The sequence below is a fragment of the Mytilus edulis genome, chromosome 1 (assembly GCF_963676685.1).
Source record: "Mytilus edulis chromosome 1, xbMytEdul2.2, whole genome shotgun sequence".
In the NCBI taxonomy this organism is placed as follows: domain Eukaryota; kingdom Metazoa; phylum Mollusca; class Bivalvia; order Mytilida; family Mytilidae; genus Mytilus; species Mytilus edulis.
Genome location: NC_092344.1, coordinates 95581508 through 95605999, shown reverse-complemented (window position 1 = coordinate 95605999; position 24492 = coordinate 95581508). Strand labels below are relative to the sequence as shown.

The following is a 24492-nucleotide window of genomic DNA, read 5'->3' as shown; positions in this document are numbered from 1 at the left end:
GCACATCATATAAGTATATTTGCACATCATATAGAGATGTTTGGACATCATATATAGATACTTGCACATAATATAAGCATATTTGCACGTCATATAAAGGTGTTTGCACATCATACAATGACAAGTGCACATCATGTAAAAGTAAATGCACATCATATAATGACAAGTGCACATCATATAAAGGTAAATGCACATCATATAATGAAAATGGTCATAACAAGACAGTTTTGGCGTTCCATATATACTATTTACCAATATATTCACATTATACAGTAACTTAATTTATGTATATTAAAATTATTGAATTGGTCTGTTTTTCATACGTTTCTTAATGCGCATCTAAGATTGAACCAATTATAAATGAGTCATGATATATATTTGTAAACACTTAAATGCAATGAGTAAAATTGCATATCACTGTAATATAAAAAAAACTGCGCAGTTTTTGATAAACGTTACTTGCATACTTTTGTAAATTTGTTCTAGGTCATGAAAAATCTTACTTGTGAAGATTCCTATATTAAATACATTAAAGATGATTAGATTAAGATAAACACAATATTATAGAAATCAGTTTTCCTATTGTAAGTTGCCCATAACCCAAAAGAAACATACCCTCTGTGATTTTAACTATCTCAACGTTGTGCGCGTGCCTGTGTTTTATCAGTCCTCAGCCGGAAATTAAACTCACGAGAACGACCATCCGTTTAGACTGGGATTCCGCTATATAATCACCTTGTTCTATAAATGATATAAGAATAAGAATAAGAATTTTATTAGTCTAAAATCCAAACAATAGGATTGTTACTAAAATATACAACAAAAACAAACAAACAGACAGTGGCATATTAATTACAAAACGATAGTCATTAAACACTACAAACATGTAGCATTGAAGAAAAAACAAAAACATAGATTATTAGTATTAATTATAATACTATTTTTTACAGCATGCCTCCTCTTTAAAATTATCAATTAAAATATTAAGCTTATGTTACAAAAATATGTTATAATATATATAACATTATAAGTTGAGCCATCAATTATACATATATATGAAATATGTAATATGAACATTGATCTAGATAGTCGAACCAGTCTACCATAAGTTGTGATAATAATGCTATGTGGATGCTTATGTTCCGTGGTAAATGTTTTGTTCAGATACAAGACGATTTATAGACGAAAAAGAGCGATAAAAAACAAAGGTTATGTTTTATAAATTTCCTGTTTACAAAACTTTGAATTTTTCGAAAAACTAAGGATTTTCTTATCCCAGGCATAGATTACCTTAGCCGTATTTGGCACAACTTTTTGGAATTTTGGATTTTAAATGCTCTTCAACTTTGTACTAGTTTGGCGTTATAAATATTTTGATAAGAGCGTCACTGATGAGTCTTATGTAGACGAAACGCGCGTCGGCGTACTAAATTATAATCCTGGTACCTTTGATAACTAATTATGCAGAATACGATTAATTGATTTTCTTATAGTATAGCTGTATGAACATTTCTGGAAATATTTTGCTATTGTCTGAACAAAGCTCTGTTGCAATCTATATTAAACATTGTAAGACCTTGTTTTTACCGCTATCTTTCATAAGAGGATATTTCTGTTATGTCTTTTTATCCATAACATGTTAAGTTACAACGATAAATGTCCGCGAGAAATATCGTTGTTGCCCATAGAAAATATAGTACATTATTATTACATAATATTCTTGATCAAACAAATTTGATAAAATATTTTATTCCTCAGAGTAATTGGTACTTTGTAGAATTTAATGGAATGGAATACTTAATTTTTACAACAGCATTTTTGTCTAGATAATGTGATAGTTATTATTTGTTAATTCACTCTGTCTATAAATTGTGCTTTCTATATTAATTAATTGGTGATCTTGAAACTATATAATATCCAATCAGACCGTAAAGGGTTTATACATTGTTAAACTTGTTAATGTTATTAAGTTATGTGAAATCTTATAAGAATAATGTCATCGAAAATGGATTTATCAAATATACGAGGAAGTACACTACGGTTTCTGTTTATTTTCTTCAAATTTTCAATTTAAAGGTATCTCCTTATGTTATCCTGTATATTGTTTAGTACCGTTCCTTTAAAAAAAAATCCAAATGATATCACTAGGGTATGATCAAATTTGTTTTCTTAAGAGTAACGAAAGATGTAGTTACTATCTTTCTTTTCAATGGAACCACTCTAATTATGTTGGTTTTTTAAAATCATTTCAATATAATCGAGATATTTCTATTGACAAAACATTTCTCTGAAGTGTTATTTAATCGAAAATTAGCATTGGAACTATTTCTTCTTTTCAATGGTTCCCTTTATTCGTTATGATAGACTTCCAATCAAGACTGGAAATACCTAGTGCTTTCCTTCAACTACTCATTTCGTTGGATATATCATGCATAATAAATATATGTTAAGTGACTATTTTGCAATAACAAACAGGTAGTAGATATCAGAAAACGTATAAACAAAAATACAATACTCCATATACGGTTCCCAACTCCAACGTAAATTTAAAAAGATATAACTTTACAAAATTAAACGTTAGACTGTATTAACCAACGGTCCGAATTGTTAACAACTGTAATATACCTGCCTTGTGCAATCATTTTGTAAAGACTATTTTTTTTGTTAAAGCTTGTTTTAAAATTCACAAAACCTCCGAAGTGTATGGTATTAGAGTTCATGGTATATATACGGTTTCGTCAAATATGAACAAAAGTATTTGTAATTTTAAATAAAATAACATGTTCCTTAATTTCATGACTTCAATTTTAGTCCAAATCAAGAACAGTTTTGCACTATCTTAAACAGAGCGCATATATTTATATGAACGACTTACACAATTTCACAGTGGATAGATTTAAAAAAAAAAAAAAAAAAAACCGTTGAGAAGAAGCTAAAAAGAGATTACGTCTTAGGGAATACATTAAGGGCTAAGACAGCCCATAAATTGAGACAAGTAATAATGAAAAAATAATCCAACGCTTTGAAAATAAAACAACATTGTTTTATCTAGCATAATATTGCAATTTAGTTTAATAAAAACAAGCACAATCATTGACAACACCGTTATATAATTCATATTTAAAAGACTAAAATGTTAAATAACCATTGATTGAACAAGGCAAGGCTGATCGATTATTAACTGTAAGCTTAATCAACAGTATCACTAATGAATGATGATGGAATAATTTGCAAAAAGAGCTTAAATTAACGTTTTGTCTGCATCAGATAAAATATTATCATGTAAAAGTACAGCTTTATTTTATATTCAGAGAAATTTCGATATTCGTGATGTATTAAAATCACTTTGTCTTAATTCTAATTATAGTATTGGAAAAGTAAGGATTATATACTAAATTATATTTACACTTTAACCATAGAAATATGCAAGTCACAAAATTCATGCTTTTATACTTTTAATCCAGATTATAAATTAATCATATTTTACATTAAAAAGAATATTAGAACTGTTCATAAATCACAGTATTTAAGTAATATAGAACCAATGACATATTTATAGTACGAGACATTATGTGTAATAGATTGACTAAATGCTTGTCGATTTACTAAGTATGGTTAAATTGCACGACTTTTCAGTGAATACATGTTGCATCGTCCGATCTACTAGCTAATCTTAAATGTATGCCTTTCTAATATTCTTTCATCAATTTGACAAATGTGCTTTCATATAGAAAACGACAGCATCAACTAAATTCATATTTTTGACTCGTTCAAAAAGACCTTGTTTTGACATTTCTAATGATGTATAATGATATAACGCTTGTAGCTACACTGCTGATATTTTATTGGATTGATTTTATATTTTAAAAAATGGGGAGAAGGGGGGATAAAGTGCATGTACAATATCCAAAAGATTAATTACTCGCGTCGAATTTGTCTTCTAGGCACATTGATACATTTTCTAAGATAACGATCGTTTTGGTATATGTATGTTGCATTGTCGTTTGGTTTTTGTTGCACTCCAGTGTCTATTGTTTTCCTCTTATAGTTGATATGTTTCCCTTGGTTTTAGTTTGTAACCCAGATTTATTTCTCTCAATCGATGTATGACTTTTGAACAAAGGTATCCTACTGTTATATAGTTTGATGATTATCATTGACAGCATTGGTAGGCTTCAAATTGAAAAAAAATATTTTGTAAGACATCATTCAATCATTATCACTAGATATAATCAAATACGGGAATATTTTGGTGAAAAATCTAACATCTATTTTCTTATATTCTATTTGATAAATGTTTAATCTAACTTTAATCACCAAATCTTTGAATTAAAAAACTGATTTTAAATTTATTGTGAGTGTCGGGGTAACATCATCATAGATTTCAGGGTTAAAAGTATGTACGCCAGACTCGTGATTGGTATACGAAATACATATCAGGTACGCTCGAATAAATAAGTTAAAGATGCCAACTACAGTACGAAATTAAAGATCATTGAAGAGCACATATTCCTAAGGGTTTTGCCAGGTAAGTTTAGGTAATATATTCCCGAGGTAGAAATCCTTAGTATTTCAAAATCCCAAAATGTGTAGGTCCCACAAAAGTCAAATGTGAACCCTTCTATGTCGTTAGTTTTAATCAGCTATCGGAAGGGTTAATTGTTTATAGAAAATGACCACTTAAACTTTTTACTATCCAGTCTTAAAATTCGTGAGTAAGAAAAGTGCTCGTTTGGCGGTAAACCCCATTTCAACAATTCTATGACGGTCCTCAGGTTTCCTGTTGCAAGGAAACAATTTTTGCATTCTATTCGACATATCCTTTCAAATGATGTTAAGAAGACACCAAACGATTAATTTATGTTTCATAAGATATATAATTGGTAGTGTCATCCGGGTTACAACGATCAAAACACTTACAAGTGAATGATCAAGTTAAATAGCCCTAAAGTGTTTAACATGAACTTAATAGACACATCTAATTATGTGATAAGTATCTTAAAATATATCAGCTTGTTGAGATTTCCAAGAAAATATGCAATAGTTCAGAGGATACTAATATGACATTTTTACGGACTTTCCGTTTTTTATTGTCCGTAGAGCTCTGTGTTCTTGCCATTTTACTTTTTGCATACCATTTTCAGAACTGAATCTTGTAACAACACCTTTTCAAACATTTGCCGATTCTTTCAATCGTGTCAAGATGTGAGTCGATGCCTCCAACTATATAACATCTACTTGAAATACTTAAAAATACAATGCGGTTGACTTAGTTAAACCTGGAAGCAGTGTACATGTTTCTTGTCTATAATGGTACCAAACCCCCTGAACAGGATATATTGCACACACAAGAGACAGCAAGTCTTAATAACTTTCATTATCACATTTTCATGATTTGTAATTATAGAATTGTCAATTGAAATGCTTATTACGAATTGATACAACAAAAACAAAACTATAAACACAATTATCCACCTACATATGGAGAGGTAATAGAGGTTACCTATAATCCCAATGGAATTTGTCTATCTGTTGAGTACAACAATCTATCAATGATTAGTATCAAAATCCGCTAAATGCAATGCATAAAGGATTTACATATTAACGCTAGCAAAAGTTGATAAGACCAGAAACACCAAAGGCCAATCATTTCTTTGATATTACGAAAACCAAATTGGGGAGTACATTTTAATGTCACTTTTGTAATATTATAAATTTGAAGGAGATTTTAAACGCATTACAGATTGGAATTGAATCAAAAAATACAATACATAAATTTTAACTTGAGATTCTTTTTTCTGTTTACATTATTTAAAGAATCAGTTTATACCAACCATGAGAAAAACGACGACATTAAAGAATGAGCATAAAAATGAAGTTCACCTGAAATCATATGATCATACGAAAGCTGATTACTGTAGCAATAAAAATAATTTTAAGTAGATTATTGATGTGCAAACTGGACCTTTTCGCTAACCAACTAAATAATTCCGACAGACTGCAAACCCGAGTTTTAAAAATCAATAAAATGATCAAAAATATCCTTCATCACTTACAACTCAAATACACACTCTAAAATTAAAAAAATCATCGACATTTTTGTTTTGCTTCTTTATCAGATTATACTCATGACTGAATAAAACGAGTTTTACAGACATAACCGTTGGTTATTATGACGCATTTATATTTATCAACAAACGGTAAACTTGTATCATACGAAACTCCTTAAATCAGTTCATGATTTAAAATCAAATCGCTATTTGTAACACAATGAGACATATAACACATATGAAATAAACAAAATAATAGCAAAATAAAAACTAGAAAATATGTCTAAATCCAATAACGAAAAGCTTAATTAAAATGAGGAGTTATTCGAAACACTCAATGTTGGTTATCGACACCATATTCTCATTATATACACAGTGCTTTTTCCTCTGAATATGAATCAGAGATTAATAATTTTGTTTAAGGTCACGAAAAAATCAACACATTTCATCAAGAAAACTCTGACCACGATATCTTGTAAACGCCTTTTGGATCGATCATATATTTGTCGAGTATCCTGGATTAATAATTAACGAAAAGATACATCATCTCGCCACTTTTTTCAGGTTCATGTTAGGATATTTATCTAAAATGTCCTGTCGCTCAAAAACTAAAACTTTAGCGAGTAATTGAATCTGATGTACATGAGGACCACTTCCGGGAGATGGATTTTCTCGCTGCATTGAATATCCATTGGTGGCCTTCGGCTATTATCTGTCCTTTGGTCGGGATGTCATCTCTATGACATAGTATTCATTTCAACTCTCAATTTTATATATCACAGTGAACTTTATTAATCGGATAGTCAGCTTCATACCTTGATCTTTTCCTTAAATTTGGAATAGATGCACTATTTAAAACTAAGATCTATGACAAACTTGACTATTACAATTTTCCCATTTCCATTAACTAATTAATGTTGCACAGGTTTAACAGTTTCATCCACACAGTAGTTGACTGCCACGATATGATATATATGCCTCAAAGTTTTAAGATACCTGTCTCGCTTTTTTTTTGGGGGGGGGGGATTTCAAGCAAATCCATCAGTTATTTTTTTAAGGTCTTGTTTGTATGTTCAAAATGGATTGTCGAGTTTTCAACATCGATAAATTACTATTGACATTTGATTATTTTGTATAATGATTAAATATCACGTTACATAACACATAAGACACCCCAGCAATGCAAACATACTGACTTAAAAAAAATATAATCTTCATATTTGTGTGCGAAACATCAGCAAACGATAAAAACAAAATGATCCAACAGAAAATTATATATCTTTTAAAGCATGCTTTGAGAGACTGATGTAAATTATCCTTGTGAAATGATTCTATGCGGCCTATATATTCATCTTTGATGAGTTCATTTTAAAACCAAAAATAAATCTGCATGAGAATAAAATATATCACAAATTCACTCTCAACGTCCATGTATGAAAATATTTTAATAATATAAATATTACTGGAAATCATTTCCCTTAAATTGACACAATTGTACTAAGTTCTAGCGTTAAACAAGTTAATTTTAGTCACAATATGGTATTCACCTTAAGGGAAATTGTGCGTGACTTCAATACAATCTCGTGCAACATTTGATCCAGAAGAGTCAAAACTTATCCCATGGCTAAGAAGTAGGAACAAAAATATAGTTACATCACAGGATAATGAAATGATTGATCGAATACCAAAACAGCTAGACAAAATGAAATTAGAGTCAGCTTAACATACCAAAACATCTTTATACTAATAATGTAAAAGTAAGGGCAGACAATTATTCTTATGGGATATAACAAATCAAAACGAAAGATATATGAAAATTCATCATAGAAAAACCCGCAGTGAAATCACATCGATAGAAAGATAGCAAATCTTGAAGGTCATGTAGTATGGTGTGACCGTTTGTCTATCATTGAAATGTTATGTTGTTTCCATTGTGAATCCATGTTGTTTCATCTGTTTCGCCATTTAAAATAAGGGCTTTTGTACACTGTTTCTATCCTATTACTGTCTTGTCTGCTATCCTGCTCTTATATCTCATTTGCAATGCAAATATCAAACTTTGAAGTGCTTTAATAATTTGAAGAAGAAAAAAATGTACATTTATAGACGTTAATATCAAAGAGATGGTCAACATTAATTTATAACATAAGCTAGACCAATTTTGATGTATCAGATGCGCATTTCGACAAATAATGTCTCTCTAGTGATGCTCGAGGTAAAAATATATTGAAATATCCGAAACCTATTACAAATGTTGAAAAGCAGATCAAACCAAAATGGACCAAAAGTATTGCCAAATTCCGACAAGGAATCAAAGCGCACAAAGATTTGCATACATCACCGAACAGCCAATTTCAAATGTACAAAGTAGTAACTATCATCAGAAGGAACATGACTTAATGGGCGCCTGTGTCAGATTGACTCAGTGGATATGCTGGACCTATAGTCAAAGGTGAGTTGAGAAATTCTGACTCTGTGGTGGGGTTGAATTGTCTAAGAACCGTGAAACTTACAATATATGATGTGACAGTTACGGTCATTTTTTTTCTGGTAGCCTTGTTAGAGTATGACCTTATTTCAAAGTTAGTGAAATCAACATTACGAAATGACGCTCTATCATATATGATCAACTGGTGATACATTAATGCCATAGGTTCGAGTAAACGATATGTCACTTCTGAAAAATGGGCAGTTACCAATATGAAATACAGAAAATTAAGAAGTTAGCAGTTTCCTTTAACTTTATACTTTCCGTTATATAGATGATGTTGTCCAACTAAATAATTCAAAATTGAAGACTATGTTAAACGCATCTATCCCATCAATCTTGAGATAAAGGAAATTACAGATATACATGTAGCTAAGTCTGCCTCATATCTCGACTTACATCTAAAAATTGACAATGAGGGTCGTTTGAAAACAAAACTTTACGGCGAAAGGGATGAGATCAGCTTCCTAATTTTAAACTTTCTATTACTATGTAGCAATATTCCAGCAGTATCTGCATACATATATACGTTATTCCAGGGCATGCATTTCCTTCCATGATTTCCTTGATAGAGACTTGCTGTTCACAAGGCGGCTATTAAAACAAAGAGTTCCAAGCAGTGAAGCTGAAATCATTCCTTTTTAAATTTTACGGAAGCCATCACGTGTTGGTTGGTCGTTATGGTATATCGATCCGTTTCACAGGTGATAACAAAAATGTTCCTAATGTCGTAACTACAATCTCTAACCCTTTTTCCCGAATGTGACCTACTGAATTATACTAACCGGGTTTGTGCTAAAATGAGCAACACGACGGGTGCCACATGTCAAGCAGGATCTTGTAACCCTTCTGGAGCACCTGGGATCACCGCCAGGTTTTGGTTGGGTTCGTGTTACTCAGTCTTTAGTTTTCTATGTTGTGTTTTGTGTACTATTGTTTGTATGTTCGTCTTTTGTATTTTAGTCATGGCGTTGTCATTTTTTTAAAATATGAGTTTGAAAGTCCCTGTGGTATTTTTCGATTCTCTTATAGATACAATTCATATGAGTTCAAAAACAAGTTGGGAATCAAGAGCGCACCGAGCGTGGGCATTCAAAATTTGATAGCCATTCCCACTTTTACCGTTCTATTTTCTAATCTCTGTAACATAAGAATGAAATTAACAAAGCCTGTTTGACAATTTAAGTTGTCCTTTAATTTGTCCCACGTAAACAATTAAAGCAATTATAAAAACCCTTCAATTTGGAAGCCGATATTCTAAATTATCTGCTCTATGTAAAGCAATACACGTATTGTTGGTATTCTGAATTCAAAGCAAACAAATCTATGAGAATGTGCGCGTCAGAATTATCTTTTATTTGATACGCAATTAATAAGTCAGCTTCAATAGAATTTATCCATCAAATTTCACACATTGATCCGTAAATTACTAATTAGTAACGTTATCAATTGAACAACCGAACGAAGGCCAGTCATTTTCAACGTATACGGATGACAAACAATCTTCTTTTTTTTCCCTAACAATTTTATTAGTACATTTCCGTCTTAATATCATAAGGCAATAACATTCAAAATACAAATAAGGTACATAGAAATCGATTCCTACGATCTCAAAGAAGGCACGGATTGGAGATGATTACCTAAACTATGACAACACGTCTTGTGAACTAAAGGTTACCACCGTGTAAATTGATTTTCAAATTTCAGATTAATGAAAACGATTATAATACTTTATAGATCCGTTGCAAACAAAACGCGTATTGCGGATCTACGTTCACCAGGAACCAACCCACTACATTGCATGCCAGGGTGTATAGATATCTTAACACTTGAAGAGCTATACGATTAGAAGTGGTTTAATCAATATATCTAAGGTCAACCTTGCATAAGGGAAGCATAAAGTCAGTTGATAACAAACATTTTTTTTAAAGGCGTGATAGTTTTGTAACAGAATGTTAACGACAAATTGGTATTGCTCTCTTCTTTCAAAATAAGGACTGTTCAATAAGTGGACACTTTTGTCTCGTACGCTGATAAATACAAAACAAACATATCTGTGAGAAAAAGAAAACTTTTCTGATAGTCCTGATCGTGATTTCGATTGTGTTTTTTGTATTTGTAACCATTATTTTCTAAAATAAACATAAGGCAATGAGAGAATTTCACTACAGATTTGTTTTAATGTGAATAAAATAAGACAACAAATTAACAACTAAAAACACAACAGCCCGAGGTCAACACACGATCACCGACAATTGTGGTGTCTGATAAAATATGTCAAACTGGAGTCCATAGAGGTGGTCATGTGGTAAATCATTTCAACAAATTTCCAGTGAAGAAGTGGAAGAAGTCTTAAAGCAGATTTCGTCATTGTTATATGAATTCCGTTTTATTAATTTTTTGTGTTTATAATACCTACACGTATTTGGATAGACCGTCTGATATTTTGCTGGATTAAACTTCCAATTAATCTGACTTTACTTAAATGTCATCAACACTATTCTGAATTGGTTTTATATCACTGATATTTGAATACAATTTTATTTCATTTTTTTTCTCATTTTAATAAGTATAGAAGTGCATTTCATTAAAGATCAAACAAATAAAATCTAAATGGATTTAACGTTATGGAAATAGATTAGACCTTTTCGACATTTTTTTTTCTTATAATATCTCTCTCTTAAAAATAACAATGTTTAACGACATGCTAGAATTTTGCAGCACGGAGAACAAGAAGGTGAAGCGTGAAACTATAATAAATAATATGCTGTACTACATTTATGGAAAAGAGAAGGGAAACGGGGAATGCTTTAAAGGTACAACAACCGACCAAAGAGCTGATTACAGCACAAGGCCATCAATGGGTCTTCAACGCAGTGAGAAAATCAAGCACTTTCATCAACCCCAAGATCTCCAAGTGAAGTTTTCAACTTTGGACAGACAGGTGACCACGGTAGCAAAGAAACACAAGTACGCACAAAAAGCAATAATTATCCAAAAATGCTGGCAGTTGTTGAAAGCAAGCTCAAAATACCTAACCTGTTGACCTTGTTTGTTATGCTTTAGAATATTGAAATATTATTAGATACCAATTGAAACTTAATATTACGCTGATTTAAGTTTTTTTTTCCTAAGATATATGTATAAGAATCGAGTGTTCTTTTCGTTTCGGATGAACTATTTTTTTTAGCATGGTGCGATTAATAATTTGGCAACACTTTTTTTTCAGAAAAGTTTTATGTGTGAAAATTCAACCAAAGAAAACATCGTTTCGCGTTTTAAATATTGCCAAGAAAATTATCAAAACCCATGGTACAATAGATATTTGGGATTTTTTCTAAAAGCCACATTATATCGTTCTCATTTAAGACCTTACAAATCTACTCCTTTTAATTACAATGATCAATATTTGTATCATATTACGAATGATAAACATGAATTTGTGTTTTAGTTTTTTGACAATTTATAATTGTCCATTCATTGACAGTATTTATCAACTAAACAAAACTATACAATGGCGGACAATTCAACAAATTGTTTCTCCCACTAAAGCAATGTTGAAGCAATGAACAATAGAAACAAATCAGATATAGAGTTACATATATCACATGTCATAATGGATGTATTTAAGTGAAAATGCACAGGCTATTATGTCGGTCGGTAGTTTTATTACATCACTGCACGATAAGCGTGTAAAACTTATTCAAATGCTAAAAACTAAAAACGTTTTTCAGTAAAAATGTGTATTATTTTCCATATAGTCTTTGAAGCTGGTATCTCATCAGTAGAATAATTTGGTATTGCTCAGTCAAAATTCGGGACGAATGGAAATGAAATGAAGTGCAGTTTCATAATTCATAATGTATAGTTTATCTAATTAATTATAAAATACGCATAAGTCATAATTGTTAAAGTCATATGATAATTCAGATTTAAAAAAAAAATACCACGTTGTATGTACTTAAATGTACATGGATGTTCTTGCATAATGATATCCTTAATCTTATTAAAATCTTCAAAACTATAAGTTGTCATTTCGTACTCCAATTCGCAGATATTTTTCCGCAAGTACAAGACCTCTCGTTAGAACACCGCCTCCCACACAGCGCAAGTGCACATGGAAAACCTTGATTAAGGAATCATTTATGAATAGAAACGTGGTCCACACTCATGAGTTGGTTGTTTATCAATGGCATAATCCGATATATTAAGGCAACAAACTCGAAAGCTAATAAGCTGGCGATCAACTATCAGTAAATGAAATATTATGTGTTCATAAAACGTTATAGGTCGTAATAAATGTAAAATATCGTTCATAGAGGACTCAGTTTATTATATTTGCATGCATTTGTTCAATAATTTCCATAATATTATTACATGTATTATAAGAAACTAAATCTGTATGATTTGAAATTCGTCATTCATTTCCTAAATTGGTACTGTTTGCTCGTTTTGATTTTCATTTCAGTTATGTCAAAGTCTATGGTACATGTATTTTTGCGTACATTTGGTTTTCATTTTGAGAAAAAAAATCTATTTTTAAAGATTATCAATTGCATTTCATTCAAGTTGGCCTAGATCTTGAACTTCCCCTTTCGGAGGTAAATAACAGTGAATGCAAAAAACTACTATAACAACACTGGAAAAAAATAGAAAAAAAACCACATTATTTATTTACAGTAAGATATGTTATATTACCCCTGATCCTATTTCACAAAAAAAATTAAGCTTTAAAAAAATCATGTTCGGTTGTGATCTACTGTACACAAAATAACGGAATGGAGGGGGAGTAACCCCACTACATGCCCATTAATTAACATGACTCTTACTGGAAGTGAGATGCTAAGACTCAGTGCTAAGACGTTACTTTTTTAAAACCAAATATGACCCAATACATTTGAATCCATCAATATGGTTTCATAAAACATGATTAGTTAAGTGAAATAGGAAAGAAATAGTCAGAAATACTTACGGTTTCAGCAAGGTTATAACCTTAAAATCCAACGATAAATCGACCAGTAAATAGTCAAAAGTTTATAAATGTCAAACTCCTGTACCGATAAATCGCTGAAGACACAACAGCTGTTCAACCTTCCAGATTAATTTCTAGCGAACACAAATGTCTAAAATTAAATATCTTTCACAAAATAATCTGTCAGGTTTTTTCTTCAAAAGAAATTATTAAGTGCTGCATGTTTATAAGAAATAAAAAGGGTTTATACAGTGCGACCTCAACGGAAAACAATCTTGTCAATCTGACAAGTTTTTTTCTATAATAAAACAAAATGTAATTATCTATATAAATATAAAGTCCTTCTAAAATAAATTAGTATCCTTAAGCTAAAGTGCATACTCTTCTGACTTCCTATGTGAATATAAAATGAATTTGTAATTTGATGTTGTTGTTTTTATATAAGATAATGTTGTCAAACTTACCTTTTCCCATCACATTATGACAGCTTTTGATGTCACCTGAAATAGGTTAATGTGTACAATATCCATTTTATGGTTTATAATAAAGGTGTTTAACTGAAATAATGTGGTTAAAATATAGTATATAATACATTTTTTTTCTTTAATTTTGCTATTTGGAAATGCATAGAGAGGTCAAGAGCAAAGTCGTTAGTGCTTATAACTTGCACCTTCTTTCTATCCATTTTCTGACATTAATTCGCTTACTTCTAGTTTACTTTTTATAATTATTATTCATATTATATAGTATAGTTTGAAATGAAAGTAATATGGTCTTTCTAATTATACACAATTTTATTTAACACTTTGGGCATTGTACAATAACATTTCCTCTGGCATAATAGGTTAATGACTCTGATGTATGAAATGTGTATCACGGTAAAAAGAACATTCAAAATTTTACAGCGAGACAGGGTAAGAGTCTGTATATTTCGTGTGTTTAAATGTATCCCGAGAAACGTTCTATACGGTGCATTTAAGCATGAAAAATTAAATTATTAAAAAAAGGATGTGGTAACTATGATTGAAAATGAGGCAATTCACCACAAGAGACAAAGAAAACAAATGGCAGAGAAATTACCAACACATACCGCATTTTCATATCTCGGAGCAGCAAGGTCCCTAGAGAAGCAGTGTGTAGGGCCACCTGTGTGTGGACATGCCCTAGCACTTATCAACCTTGTCCCAGCTATGGGTAAATAGGCGGTTAGGTGAGAGTCGTAGCCCAGTCGGGCAACTAATCTAGGAGATGGTAACTTCGATAACAAACCTGGATAGAATGGATTCATTAGCTCAGGACAGCAGCCCTTCTAGAGGATGGAAACCTTGAACACAAATTCCCTGGCCCTCCAGGTTGGAGTGTTGGGCATGGGGTTAACTTCCCCATCCTGTAGAAACTATTACAGTTACAGAAACCACAACAAATGAAATTACATTACCCTCTGTTATAGGTTCAATGGGGGACTCAAACCACAGCGGAATGACTTCTCCTAGTGAAAGCCCTATTGTGGAAACTAGGAAAATGAATATGAGTCTTCTAGGTCATAAAGCACAAATAAATATAAGAGCCTGAAATGTTCGAACCATGTATGAAACATCAAAGACTGCACAGGTCATCAAGGAAATGCAGCACTAAAGGTTGGACATTCTTGGTGTGAGCGAATGTCGTTGGACTAGTTCAGGAAAGACTAGAACAAATAGTGGAAACATCATTCTTTACTCTGGAAACACTGACAGACATATTAATGGTGTAGAAATATCATATGCAAAGAAAAGGCAAAGACACTACTAGAATGGGAACCAATCAGTGAAAGGTTAGTAACAGCAAGATTTAACTCTGACTACTGTAAACTTTCTATCATACAGTGTTACGCACCAACAAATGATGCCGAAGATGAGACCAAGGATGATTTTTACGAACAACTGCAGACTGCCATTTCCAAAGTACCTCAACACGTCATGCTGGTAATAATGGGAGATCGAAATGCAAAAGTAGGATCGGACAACACTGATGCTGAAAATTTCATGGACAGGCATGGTTGCGGGGTGAAAAATGAGAATGGTGAACGTGCTATCGAACTTTGTCTTTGTAATAAACTGGTGATAGGAGGGACCATCTTTCCACATAAAAACATCTATAAAGTAACATGGAAATCACCTGATGGAAGAACAGTTAACCAGATCGACCATATACTGGTGAACAACAAGTGGCGTAGATCATTAAGAGATGTACGAGAACTGAGGGGTGCAGATGTAAATAGCGATCACTGAAAGCTACCATCAAATTAAAACTAAGAAAGGCACCTACTGAAAACCAGAATAGAAAGAGGCTAGACACAGCAAGGTTGAAGTCACCAAATGTGAAGAAAGCTTTTTGCTTAGAATTGAAAAATCGGTTTAGTGTGCTAGAAAACTCTGATGATGAAGAAGGCAGTGTACAAGAGAAGTGGGATAACATCAAAGATATTTATGTAAAAACGGCAGAAAAGACAGTGGTCACAAAACAAAAAAGAACAAGGACTGGCTAACATCGGAAACCTTGCAAAAAATTGAAGAAAGAAAGACTATAAAACAGAAATCATTGAATGCAAAGTCCAAAAGGTTACAAGATCAACTACAAGTAACATCTGGAGGACCTAGCAAAAGAAGCAGAAAAGGCAGCAATTCTTGGAGAGTTGAGCACAGTTTACAAAATCACCAAACAACTCTGTGGAACATCAAATGCAAAGACAGCACATGTAAACGACAAAATGGCAAAGCATTGAAAACAGAAAGGGAACAAGCAAAAAGGTGGGTCCAACATTTCAAAGAGGTATTAAACTGCCCTGAGCCTGATATCATAGCCATCGGAAGACGATTTAAACATCAACACAGAACCACCAACTATAGAAGAAGTAAGAAATGCCATTAAATCATTGAAGACAAGGAAGGCACCAGGCATTAATTCCATTCACGCAAAGATGTTAAAGGCAGACTTAGATACATCATCCAAAGTTCTCGACAATCTTTTCCTTGTCATCTGGAAAGAAGGGGATATTCCATCAGACTGGAGCAAATGCCTGATTGTGAAATTACCAAAGAAAGGCAATCTTCGCAACTGCGACAACTGGAGAGGGATTACATTACTTTCTGTCCCTAGTTAGGTATTTTGCAAAATTCTTCTAAAAAGAATTGATAAATAGTTATCAAAGGTACCAGGATTAGAATTTAGTACGCCAGACGCGCGTTTCGTCTACATAAGACTCATCAGTGACGCTCAAATCAAAATATTTATAAAGCCAAACAAGTACAAAGTTGATAATTGTGGATGAAAAGCTTAGAGAAGAACAAGCTGGCTTTAGAAGAGGCAGAGGATGCAAATACCAAATTTTCACTCTGAGAAACATCATTGAGCAATGCATTGAATGGAACACACCATTCTTCATTAATGTCATTGACTTCAAAAAGGCCTTTGACAGTATACATAGAGAAACTCATTGGAAAATTGTGAAATCATATGGAATTCCACCAAATATTTTGATGCTAATAAAAGCCTTCTACAACAGCTTTGAATGCAGTGTCATCCTCGATAGCTCTATCTCAGACTCATTTGAAGTTAAATTTGGTGTAAGACAGGGATGTATTATGTCACCAATCATATTTTTATTGGTCATTGGACTGGATACAAAGACATACAACATCAGACAAGGTAAGGGATATCCAGTGGACCATGTTTAACCAGCTAGAAGACCTTGATTTTGCTGATTACATTGCCATATTATCAACAACAAGTGAACACCTCCAAGAGAAGACCAACATACTTAACAACTATGCATCGCAAACTGGTCTGAATGTCAATGCCAAGAAGACCAAGGTAATGTCAATAAACACCAGAAATACAACACCAATAAAAATCAATGATCTGTCAGTGGACAGTGTTGAAGATTTCACTTACCTTAGAAGCATCATAAGTAAAGATAATGGGACAGGGAAGTATATAAAGGCAAGACTATCTAAGGCACGTGCAACATTTGCAAGACTTCATACAATCTGGAAATCCAACCAGTATAGTTTAAGGACCAAACTAGAATTTACAACAGCAGTGTTAAATCTGTCCTACTGTATGGTTCAGAAACTTGGCGTGTTTTAGTTAGTGACCTTCAAAAAGTAGATGCATTCCATACAAGCTACCTAAGAAAGATCAACAGAATATTCTGGCCAAATAAGATCTGCTACAAGAGCCTTTTGGAGAAATGTAATGCTAAGAGCATAACAGCAGAAATTAAAAAACGGAGATTTAGATGGTTAGGTCATGTACTGAGAATGCCACAACACCGCACACCTAAAACAGTTCTATATTGGACACCATTAGGAAAAAGGAAACCAGGGAGACCTAGAATCACCTGGCGAAGAACTGTTACAGCAGAATAAGAAGCAATGGGTTACACCTGGGGCCAAACCCAGTACATGGCCAAGGACATAGAGAAGTGGAGGCAGTTTGTTATGGCCTTATGTCCCACTGGGGATGAAGAGGATAAGTAAGTAAGTATCGCATTTTCAGCTATAAAAGGCCACGAAAATGACAAATGTAAAACAACTCAAACTAGAAAACAAACGGCTTCATTTATGTACAATATAATTAACGAAAAATAAATATGATATACAGCAACAAGCGACAACCACTGAAATACCTGATTCGGGACCGACACATAAAAATAACTATCTGTACGTTTCTGGAACATATGCGCCTTATTATTTAACAATTATAACTGAATGTCTGTTCGTGAGATAGTTTGTTCTGCTGCTAGTTATAGTATACTAATACATCATTACATTATTTTAGCCAAAACTTATATAAATTTTAAAACTAATGAAATGTGCCAAAGTAAATTAACACCCTCGTATTAAACAATCAAAATATGGCATGTTAACGTGAAGTATGATAATTCTAATTACCTATTCACAATAGGTTCCTTTCCAAAACTAGTTTAGAATACCTTAATATATATATGTTCTGTGAGAGACGTGGTGATTTATCTATTTATTTACTTTTTATCTTGTAGTTGGGGGTTTTTTTCGGCCAACTGATTGAATATTTGCAGAAAATTTTCCTTCGTTTGTTCTATTATAGATTATAATTTGTTTACTGTTTTGAACATATCTATACTATTAAACGAGAAGACCTCATTTTGGGTGTTGCTTCTCTTCTTTCCACAATAAATTAATCAACACGCCTCTGTGTCCTAATAGGTACAGTGCATAGTCGCATTTGTCATCCATTCATATGATTATTCAGATTGAGTTATTTTGTGAGAAAATCGAGAAAAAGGGCATCCGAATATTGTCCCGTCATTGGACAAAATTTTAAGTCAGATTATACTTCCTGTTTGCGTTTTTCTGTATACTTTGAACATACATATACTACGAATAAAGTGTATTTTCAGAATTCTATCTGCTACCATTTTCAAGTTTACTATCCACGGTGGTCACAGAGTTTATTAAATAGAGAGGGTCTGTATACTATATCAATGACCACCATGGATCGATTAGAAAACTTAGAATTGAAAGTAAATACACTTTATTTATATAGTGAATGTTCATAATATACAGATAAGCGCTAAAATTATTCATGTGCACTTTTGATACCTTTTCTGAAATTCTCCAGTCATTAAATCTTTTACAAAATTCATTGATTACAAAAAAAAGAAGATGTGGTATGATTGCCATGTTGACAACTCTCCACAAGAGACCAAAATGACACAGAAATTAACAACTATAGGTCATCGTACGGCCTTAAACAACGAGCAAAGACCATACCGCATACTCAGCTTTAAAAGGCACCGAAATGAAAATGTAAAACAATTCAAACGAGAAAACTAGCGGCCTTATTTATGTACAAAAAATGACCGAAAAACAAATATGTAACGCATAAACAAACGACAACCACTGAAGTACAGGCTACTTACTTAAATGTTCATAACATACTAAATGTATATTCATATTGAAATCGATAGAAAACCACACATTGGGAATTTTGGAAATAAAGGAGGAGGGATTAAAAAAAAAACATTTTCCTGTCCCCAATAACCTATGATTTATGATAATTTTGCTGAAATTCTCCAGTCATTCAATATTTCACAAAATTCTTCCAACAACACTTTACATACTTTAAACTACGCTCTGAATGCCCGCGATTTCGCGGGTGTGTTCTAGTTTATATAGAAACGATTACAGAGTCGAGACAGTACACCATATGATCATCAGTGTACATCTATTTGAAACTATCGGTTGCTGTTAGAATTTCTACAGATTAAAATATAAATGATGTACCACCTAAAATAATTCACTTTTATCAAATAAAGCCTATGCTTTACGTGTTTATATGTTTCATGATTTTCCACATTACTCTGGTTTTAGAAATAAATTCGGGCATACACAATATTCTTCAATAATGAAAGACTACTAATATTATACGACTCCGCTAGTAAAATCCTTACAATCGGGCACAGTAAGTTTCCATCCCCGGCGTTTTGTATATACAAAATATTATTTTCATTTTACACTAACTCTTGCATTACTGCTTACCTATTAAAACGACAATATTTCCGCTTTCATAATATAAATTTCAACAATGATTTGCTAGTGAAACATCTGTCAAGAACAAATTACAAACTTACAATTGAATTCAGGCACACGAATAGTTTTCATAAGGAAGTGATTTGGATGACAGCAAAGACTAAGGCGGAATTAAGCAATTTAACCAGTTATCCGGATTTTGTTTGTTATTACTTGAAATAGCTTACTTGAAGTGGTTTTATTTAGAAAGAGAAAATAATCAGGAAAGGATGTCTAAACTTGTTTTTAATCTATAAAGATATAAAAATGTTTCAATTGTAATTTTTCTCTTGTTATATAATTTACAAAGTTCAAGGTTCACAACTCAATAACAAAAAAAAACTCTTAACTTATAGGAAATAAGAAAACATCTATATACAAAACGTAATAAACAACTTTTTATCTGCAGGTACTGAGTTCCTCATATGTATAATTTATTTGTAAACTCCTATAACATGACCGTAAAATATGATTTAATTCTTTAACATGGTTTCTATTTTCTGTGTTAATGCCACGATATATACGCAAATGAGCATAGCTAGGTTTCTGATTGTTTCTTTAAAACGGCATACGATACAGTTTTGATCCTATATTAAAATTTTGATGAAAATTTGCATGTAGGCTATTTTTTGCCAGATTAATTCAAATATGTAATACAAAATACTTTCATGTGTCAATTGTTGTATAAAATAAGGTCGAAATTACAGATATTTGTTTAAAATTCGGATTTAATGACGTATTTTTCCTTTCGTAAGAATAACATAACTTTTTTGTTTTAAAAGATAAACACAAGCTGTTTTTTTTGTTTAATTATTTGTAATAACTTTTTTATATAACTATCCTATAAATTTGTGCATTTTTTCGTAGAAATAACTATTTTTTATCAAATGTTCATAAATTTAGAAGAAAATAGCTTTTGCTGACTGTTTATCAAATGAAAAAAAATGTACTATTGACTTTTTTATGAAAATTGGTACAAATGATCTTCAAAAAAATGAATCTTTTCCCGATATGTCAAAGTTTGACGTCGCGAAAACAACATTTCACTTTAGCAACGTCATTACCTCCTCTGTAATTGTATCGTTTTCGCTTGTTCAGCGACAAATATTTCAAGCGTATTTAGAACAAAATTAAAAAACAGTTAAAGGAAAAAAAATTTGCCAGTAGTTTGAAAAAGGGAGCATGGGGACCCAAAACTATGCAATAAACCATTTATGTCGCTCCATAAGGGAACATGCATTCTGGACCCTTTCATCCGAATTTAAAGTGTCTCTTCTGAACACATAGTGCGTAAGAAGAGTAAACCATTTGGCTTTCAAATAAGTCTCGTTCGATACTCTCGGATTTATTGCAATAGATTAACGTGCATGTACCATGCCAATCTCCTGAAACTGATCATAGGATGATCTACTAGTATTATTATTACTTATCATTAAGTTTATAGAATACCACAACTCTGCTAACAAAACACTTAAAATAATAGTAGCCGGGTTTCATCTTTAAGTTAGCAGTGCTTTGATACTGACTTGATTTTTACAAGCTTTCTCTTAATGACTTTAAAGGTTTAAAAAATACTGTTCTGGTTCACTTTGATAAATTTCGCCGTATAATATTTTGATTTTACTGTTCTATGATTATTTAGTTCGTGAATTTTTACTGAGCTTTCAAAGATTTCGTTTTGAGTGTTCATGCCGAAATTTAGTAATAAACAAGAATGTGCCCATAGTACACGAATGTCCCACTATCGATATCATTTTCTATGTTCAGTGGGTCGTGAAATATGGGGTGAAAACTCTAATTTACAGTAGAAAGATAATATCACAGGGATGTGTATAAAGTTTCAAGTTGATTGGACTTTAATAACTTCATCAAAATCTACATTGACCAAAAACTGTAACCTAAAGCGGGACAGATAAACGGACGGACGGACGAACGAAAGGACGGACAAACCAGAATGCATAACTTTAACATAGTGTACTTATTGTAGGGAGACAATTTCCGATTTACCAAGAACGCTATCATTCTTTCGTATTTTTGTCTTTCATTTTTGTTAATGTAAAAAAGAAGATGTGTTATGATTGCCAATGAGACAACTGTCCACAAGAGACTAAACTGACACAGAAATTAACAACTATAGGTCACTGTACGGCCTTCAACAATGAGCAAAGCCCATGATTTGTCTCTATGATATTTTTGTGTCTGTTTGTTATGTTCTCACATCGTTGCCAATATAATTGAATTTGATGCGACTCTCATACAAGTGAGAGGTTTTAGCTAGATATAGATTCAGGTTTAATCTCCCATTTTCTACATAAGAAAATGTATGTACCAAGTCAGGAATATGACAGTTGTTTTCCGTTCGTTTGATGTGTTTGGGCTTTTGATTTTGCAATTTGATTAGATACTTTTCCTTTTGAATTTACCTCAGAGTTCATATAAAAAAGAAGATCCGTATTTTTGTGATTTTACTTTTTATATCATGAGTATCAAGTTAAATAATGATTTGCAATTATAAACATCTATCATGCACCAGATTGCCTTACCAGTGCAGTAAAGTCTATATCAGGTACACAAAAACTTTGTACAAGGAAGTAAATTTTGGATCAGGAAAGACAATACCGGATTCAAACAATTCACCCTGTAATCTGTATTTCATCTTTGTTGGAACTTAAAATAGCTTACCCTAAATGGTGTATGATAAAAGAGCAAATGATCAGGAAACGATAAGACTAACTCTTTATTTTCAAATCTCTTGATATAGAAAGTCGGATGAGTTCAATATTTTAAATTTTTCTCTTGTTATATAACAAATAAAGGTTGAGGGTACCGGTACAATATAAAACCCCAAATAATTATTCGTTAGCTGGTCTCGTTAATGCATTTACTCTTTATCCTCGCGTATTTCTATGTTAAACCAAGAGTACAGTGTTTGCCATTGGTTTTCCGGTTAATGGGTTTGAAGTACCCTTTTGGTATCTTTGGCTTCTATTTAAAGTGTGGATTAAAGAACTTCATTTTGAAAAACAACTCTATACAGATACTGGCGTTATATAACTTATAGATTTATATATAGAATTATAACTTAGAATAGCTTTTTATTTTTTTATCTTGTGTATATTTTCTATGTTTATACCAATACGTCAATTAGCACAGAATTAGATATTAGTAATTGATTTTTTTGTGTAAAGATCAGTTTAAAATATATCATGAATATTCAAGACAAAATAAAATGTCAGTTTAGATAAGTATTTTTGCAAAGTTTGTTGATTGAGATGAAGAGCTGGAAATTTGGAGTGCACTGAGCTAAGAGGGTTTGTTAGGAAGCGCAAGATATTTGACCTTGAAATAAGTTATGTTTGAAACCCTCGAAAAGTTATTGTAATAGCCCTTCAATATGCAACCACCATACCACTATTCCTTCACATAGCTTCAGATTTAAACTCATCATTTCGACAGTGCATGTCTACATACTCGCACATTCCAATGCAAGGATTTTACTACCGGACGGCTACTTCCGGTCAGGGACGAAATTACATCGTCTTTACCTTTGGAAGTCTTCTGTGAACTAACGAATAGCCAATGGAAATGTCGTAATATAATCTCATGATGCTTGATAGGCCAATTGAATATATACAGTTTACCTGAGACTACTATAACATATAGTAGTCTCAGAGTTTACATATCACCTTTTCTTATCATTCTTATTGTAATGGGAAACAAGAAATATTGAATGTGCTTGATATAACTAAGTTTAACTTTAAAACAAATGTATGTGAACTTCCACGTAAAAAACAATCCTTTTAAAATATCAACATTTTCATAAATGTACTGCAATTACATTATCGTCTTCCCCGTACTATAATTCCCGACATTTCCTGTATGCACTGAGTTCACAACGAGACCTGTCGTTGAAATTTTTGCCACCGCATGGCGCAAGGTGAAAACGGCGATGGAACAAACATTCCCTGGAAGGATTCTTAATGAACAAATTAAGTATGCTAAATGTTTTTGAATTATTAACTGTTAAGAAAAGTTAAATTAACATTTGGGAACGCTTGGAAAATTGAAAAAATATGGCTCTATCAGTGTACTTTTACATGAGATTTGTATTCATTTTGATTGATTACGATCCGGTAAACCTCGGTAACAAAGTCGAAGTTAATAAGCTTGCGATCAACAATTACCGAAGAAACATCATTGGTTCAAACTACGTAAAAGGTTCGTCTATAAATGTAAGAAAACGTGGATATAGGACTTAGTTCACTATAAATGCTTGCATTGGTTCTAATTCAATAATATCCACAGTATTATAGTGACAAGAAACTTGTTTCATATGACTTTTAAATCAATTTCTTCAACGTTTCCTAACTTATAGTGTGCGTAACTTCA

The 24492-nt window shown here is 32.2% G+C and overlaps 3 protein-coding genes across 6 annotated transcripts in view; 2 read left to right on the top strand and 1 right to left on the bottom strand.

Annotated features, from left to right (window-relative positions):
- Window positions 1-20219, bottom strand: part of LOC139495802 (prostaglandin E2 receptor EP4 subtype-like) — a 37718-nt gene extending 17499 nt beyond the window's left edge. The window contains exons 1-2 of one of the 4 annotated variants that reach the window (XM_071284203.1): window positions 20166-20219; window positions 13975-14010 (exon numbers count right to left, since the gene is read on the bottom strand). The gene's annotated coding sequence lies outside the window, so the exon portion shown is untranslated. Of the gene's footprint in view, window positions 1-615; window positions 742-13510; window positions 13816-13974; window positions 14011-20073 lie in introns of those variants that run through there. The other 3 variants (XM_071284185.1, XM_071284179.1, XM_071284193.1) reach the window with 3 other exon arrangements.
- On the top strand, window positions 14530-16652 carry LOC139492284 (uncharacterized). The gene is made up of 3 exons (XM_071280531.1): window positions 14530-14704; window positions 15281-15762; window positions 16353-16652. The coding sequence occupies exons 1-3, from the start codon at window positions 14530-14532 to the stop codon at window positions 16650-16652; spliced, it is 957 nt and encodes a 318-aa protein (XP_071136632.1).
- Window positions 17219-17638, top strand: LOC139492217 (uncharacterized). The gene has a single exon (XM_071280418.1). It carries the CDS (start codon window positions 17219-17221, stop codon window positions 17636-17638), a length of 420 nt encoding a protein of 139 aa, XP_071136519.1.
- Window positions 20220-24492: the final 4273 nt, after the last annotated feature.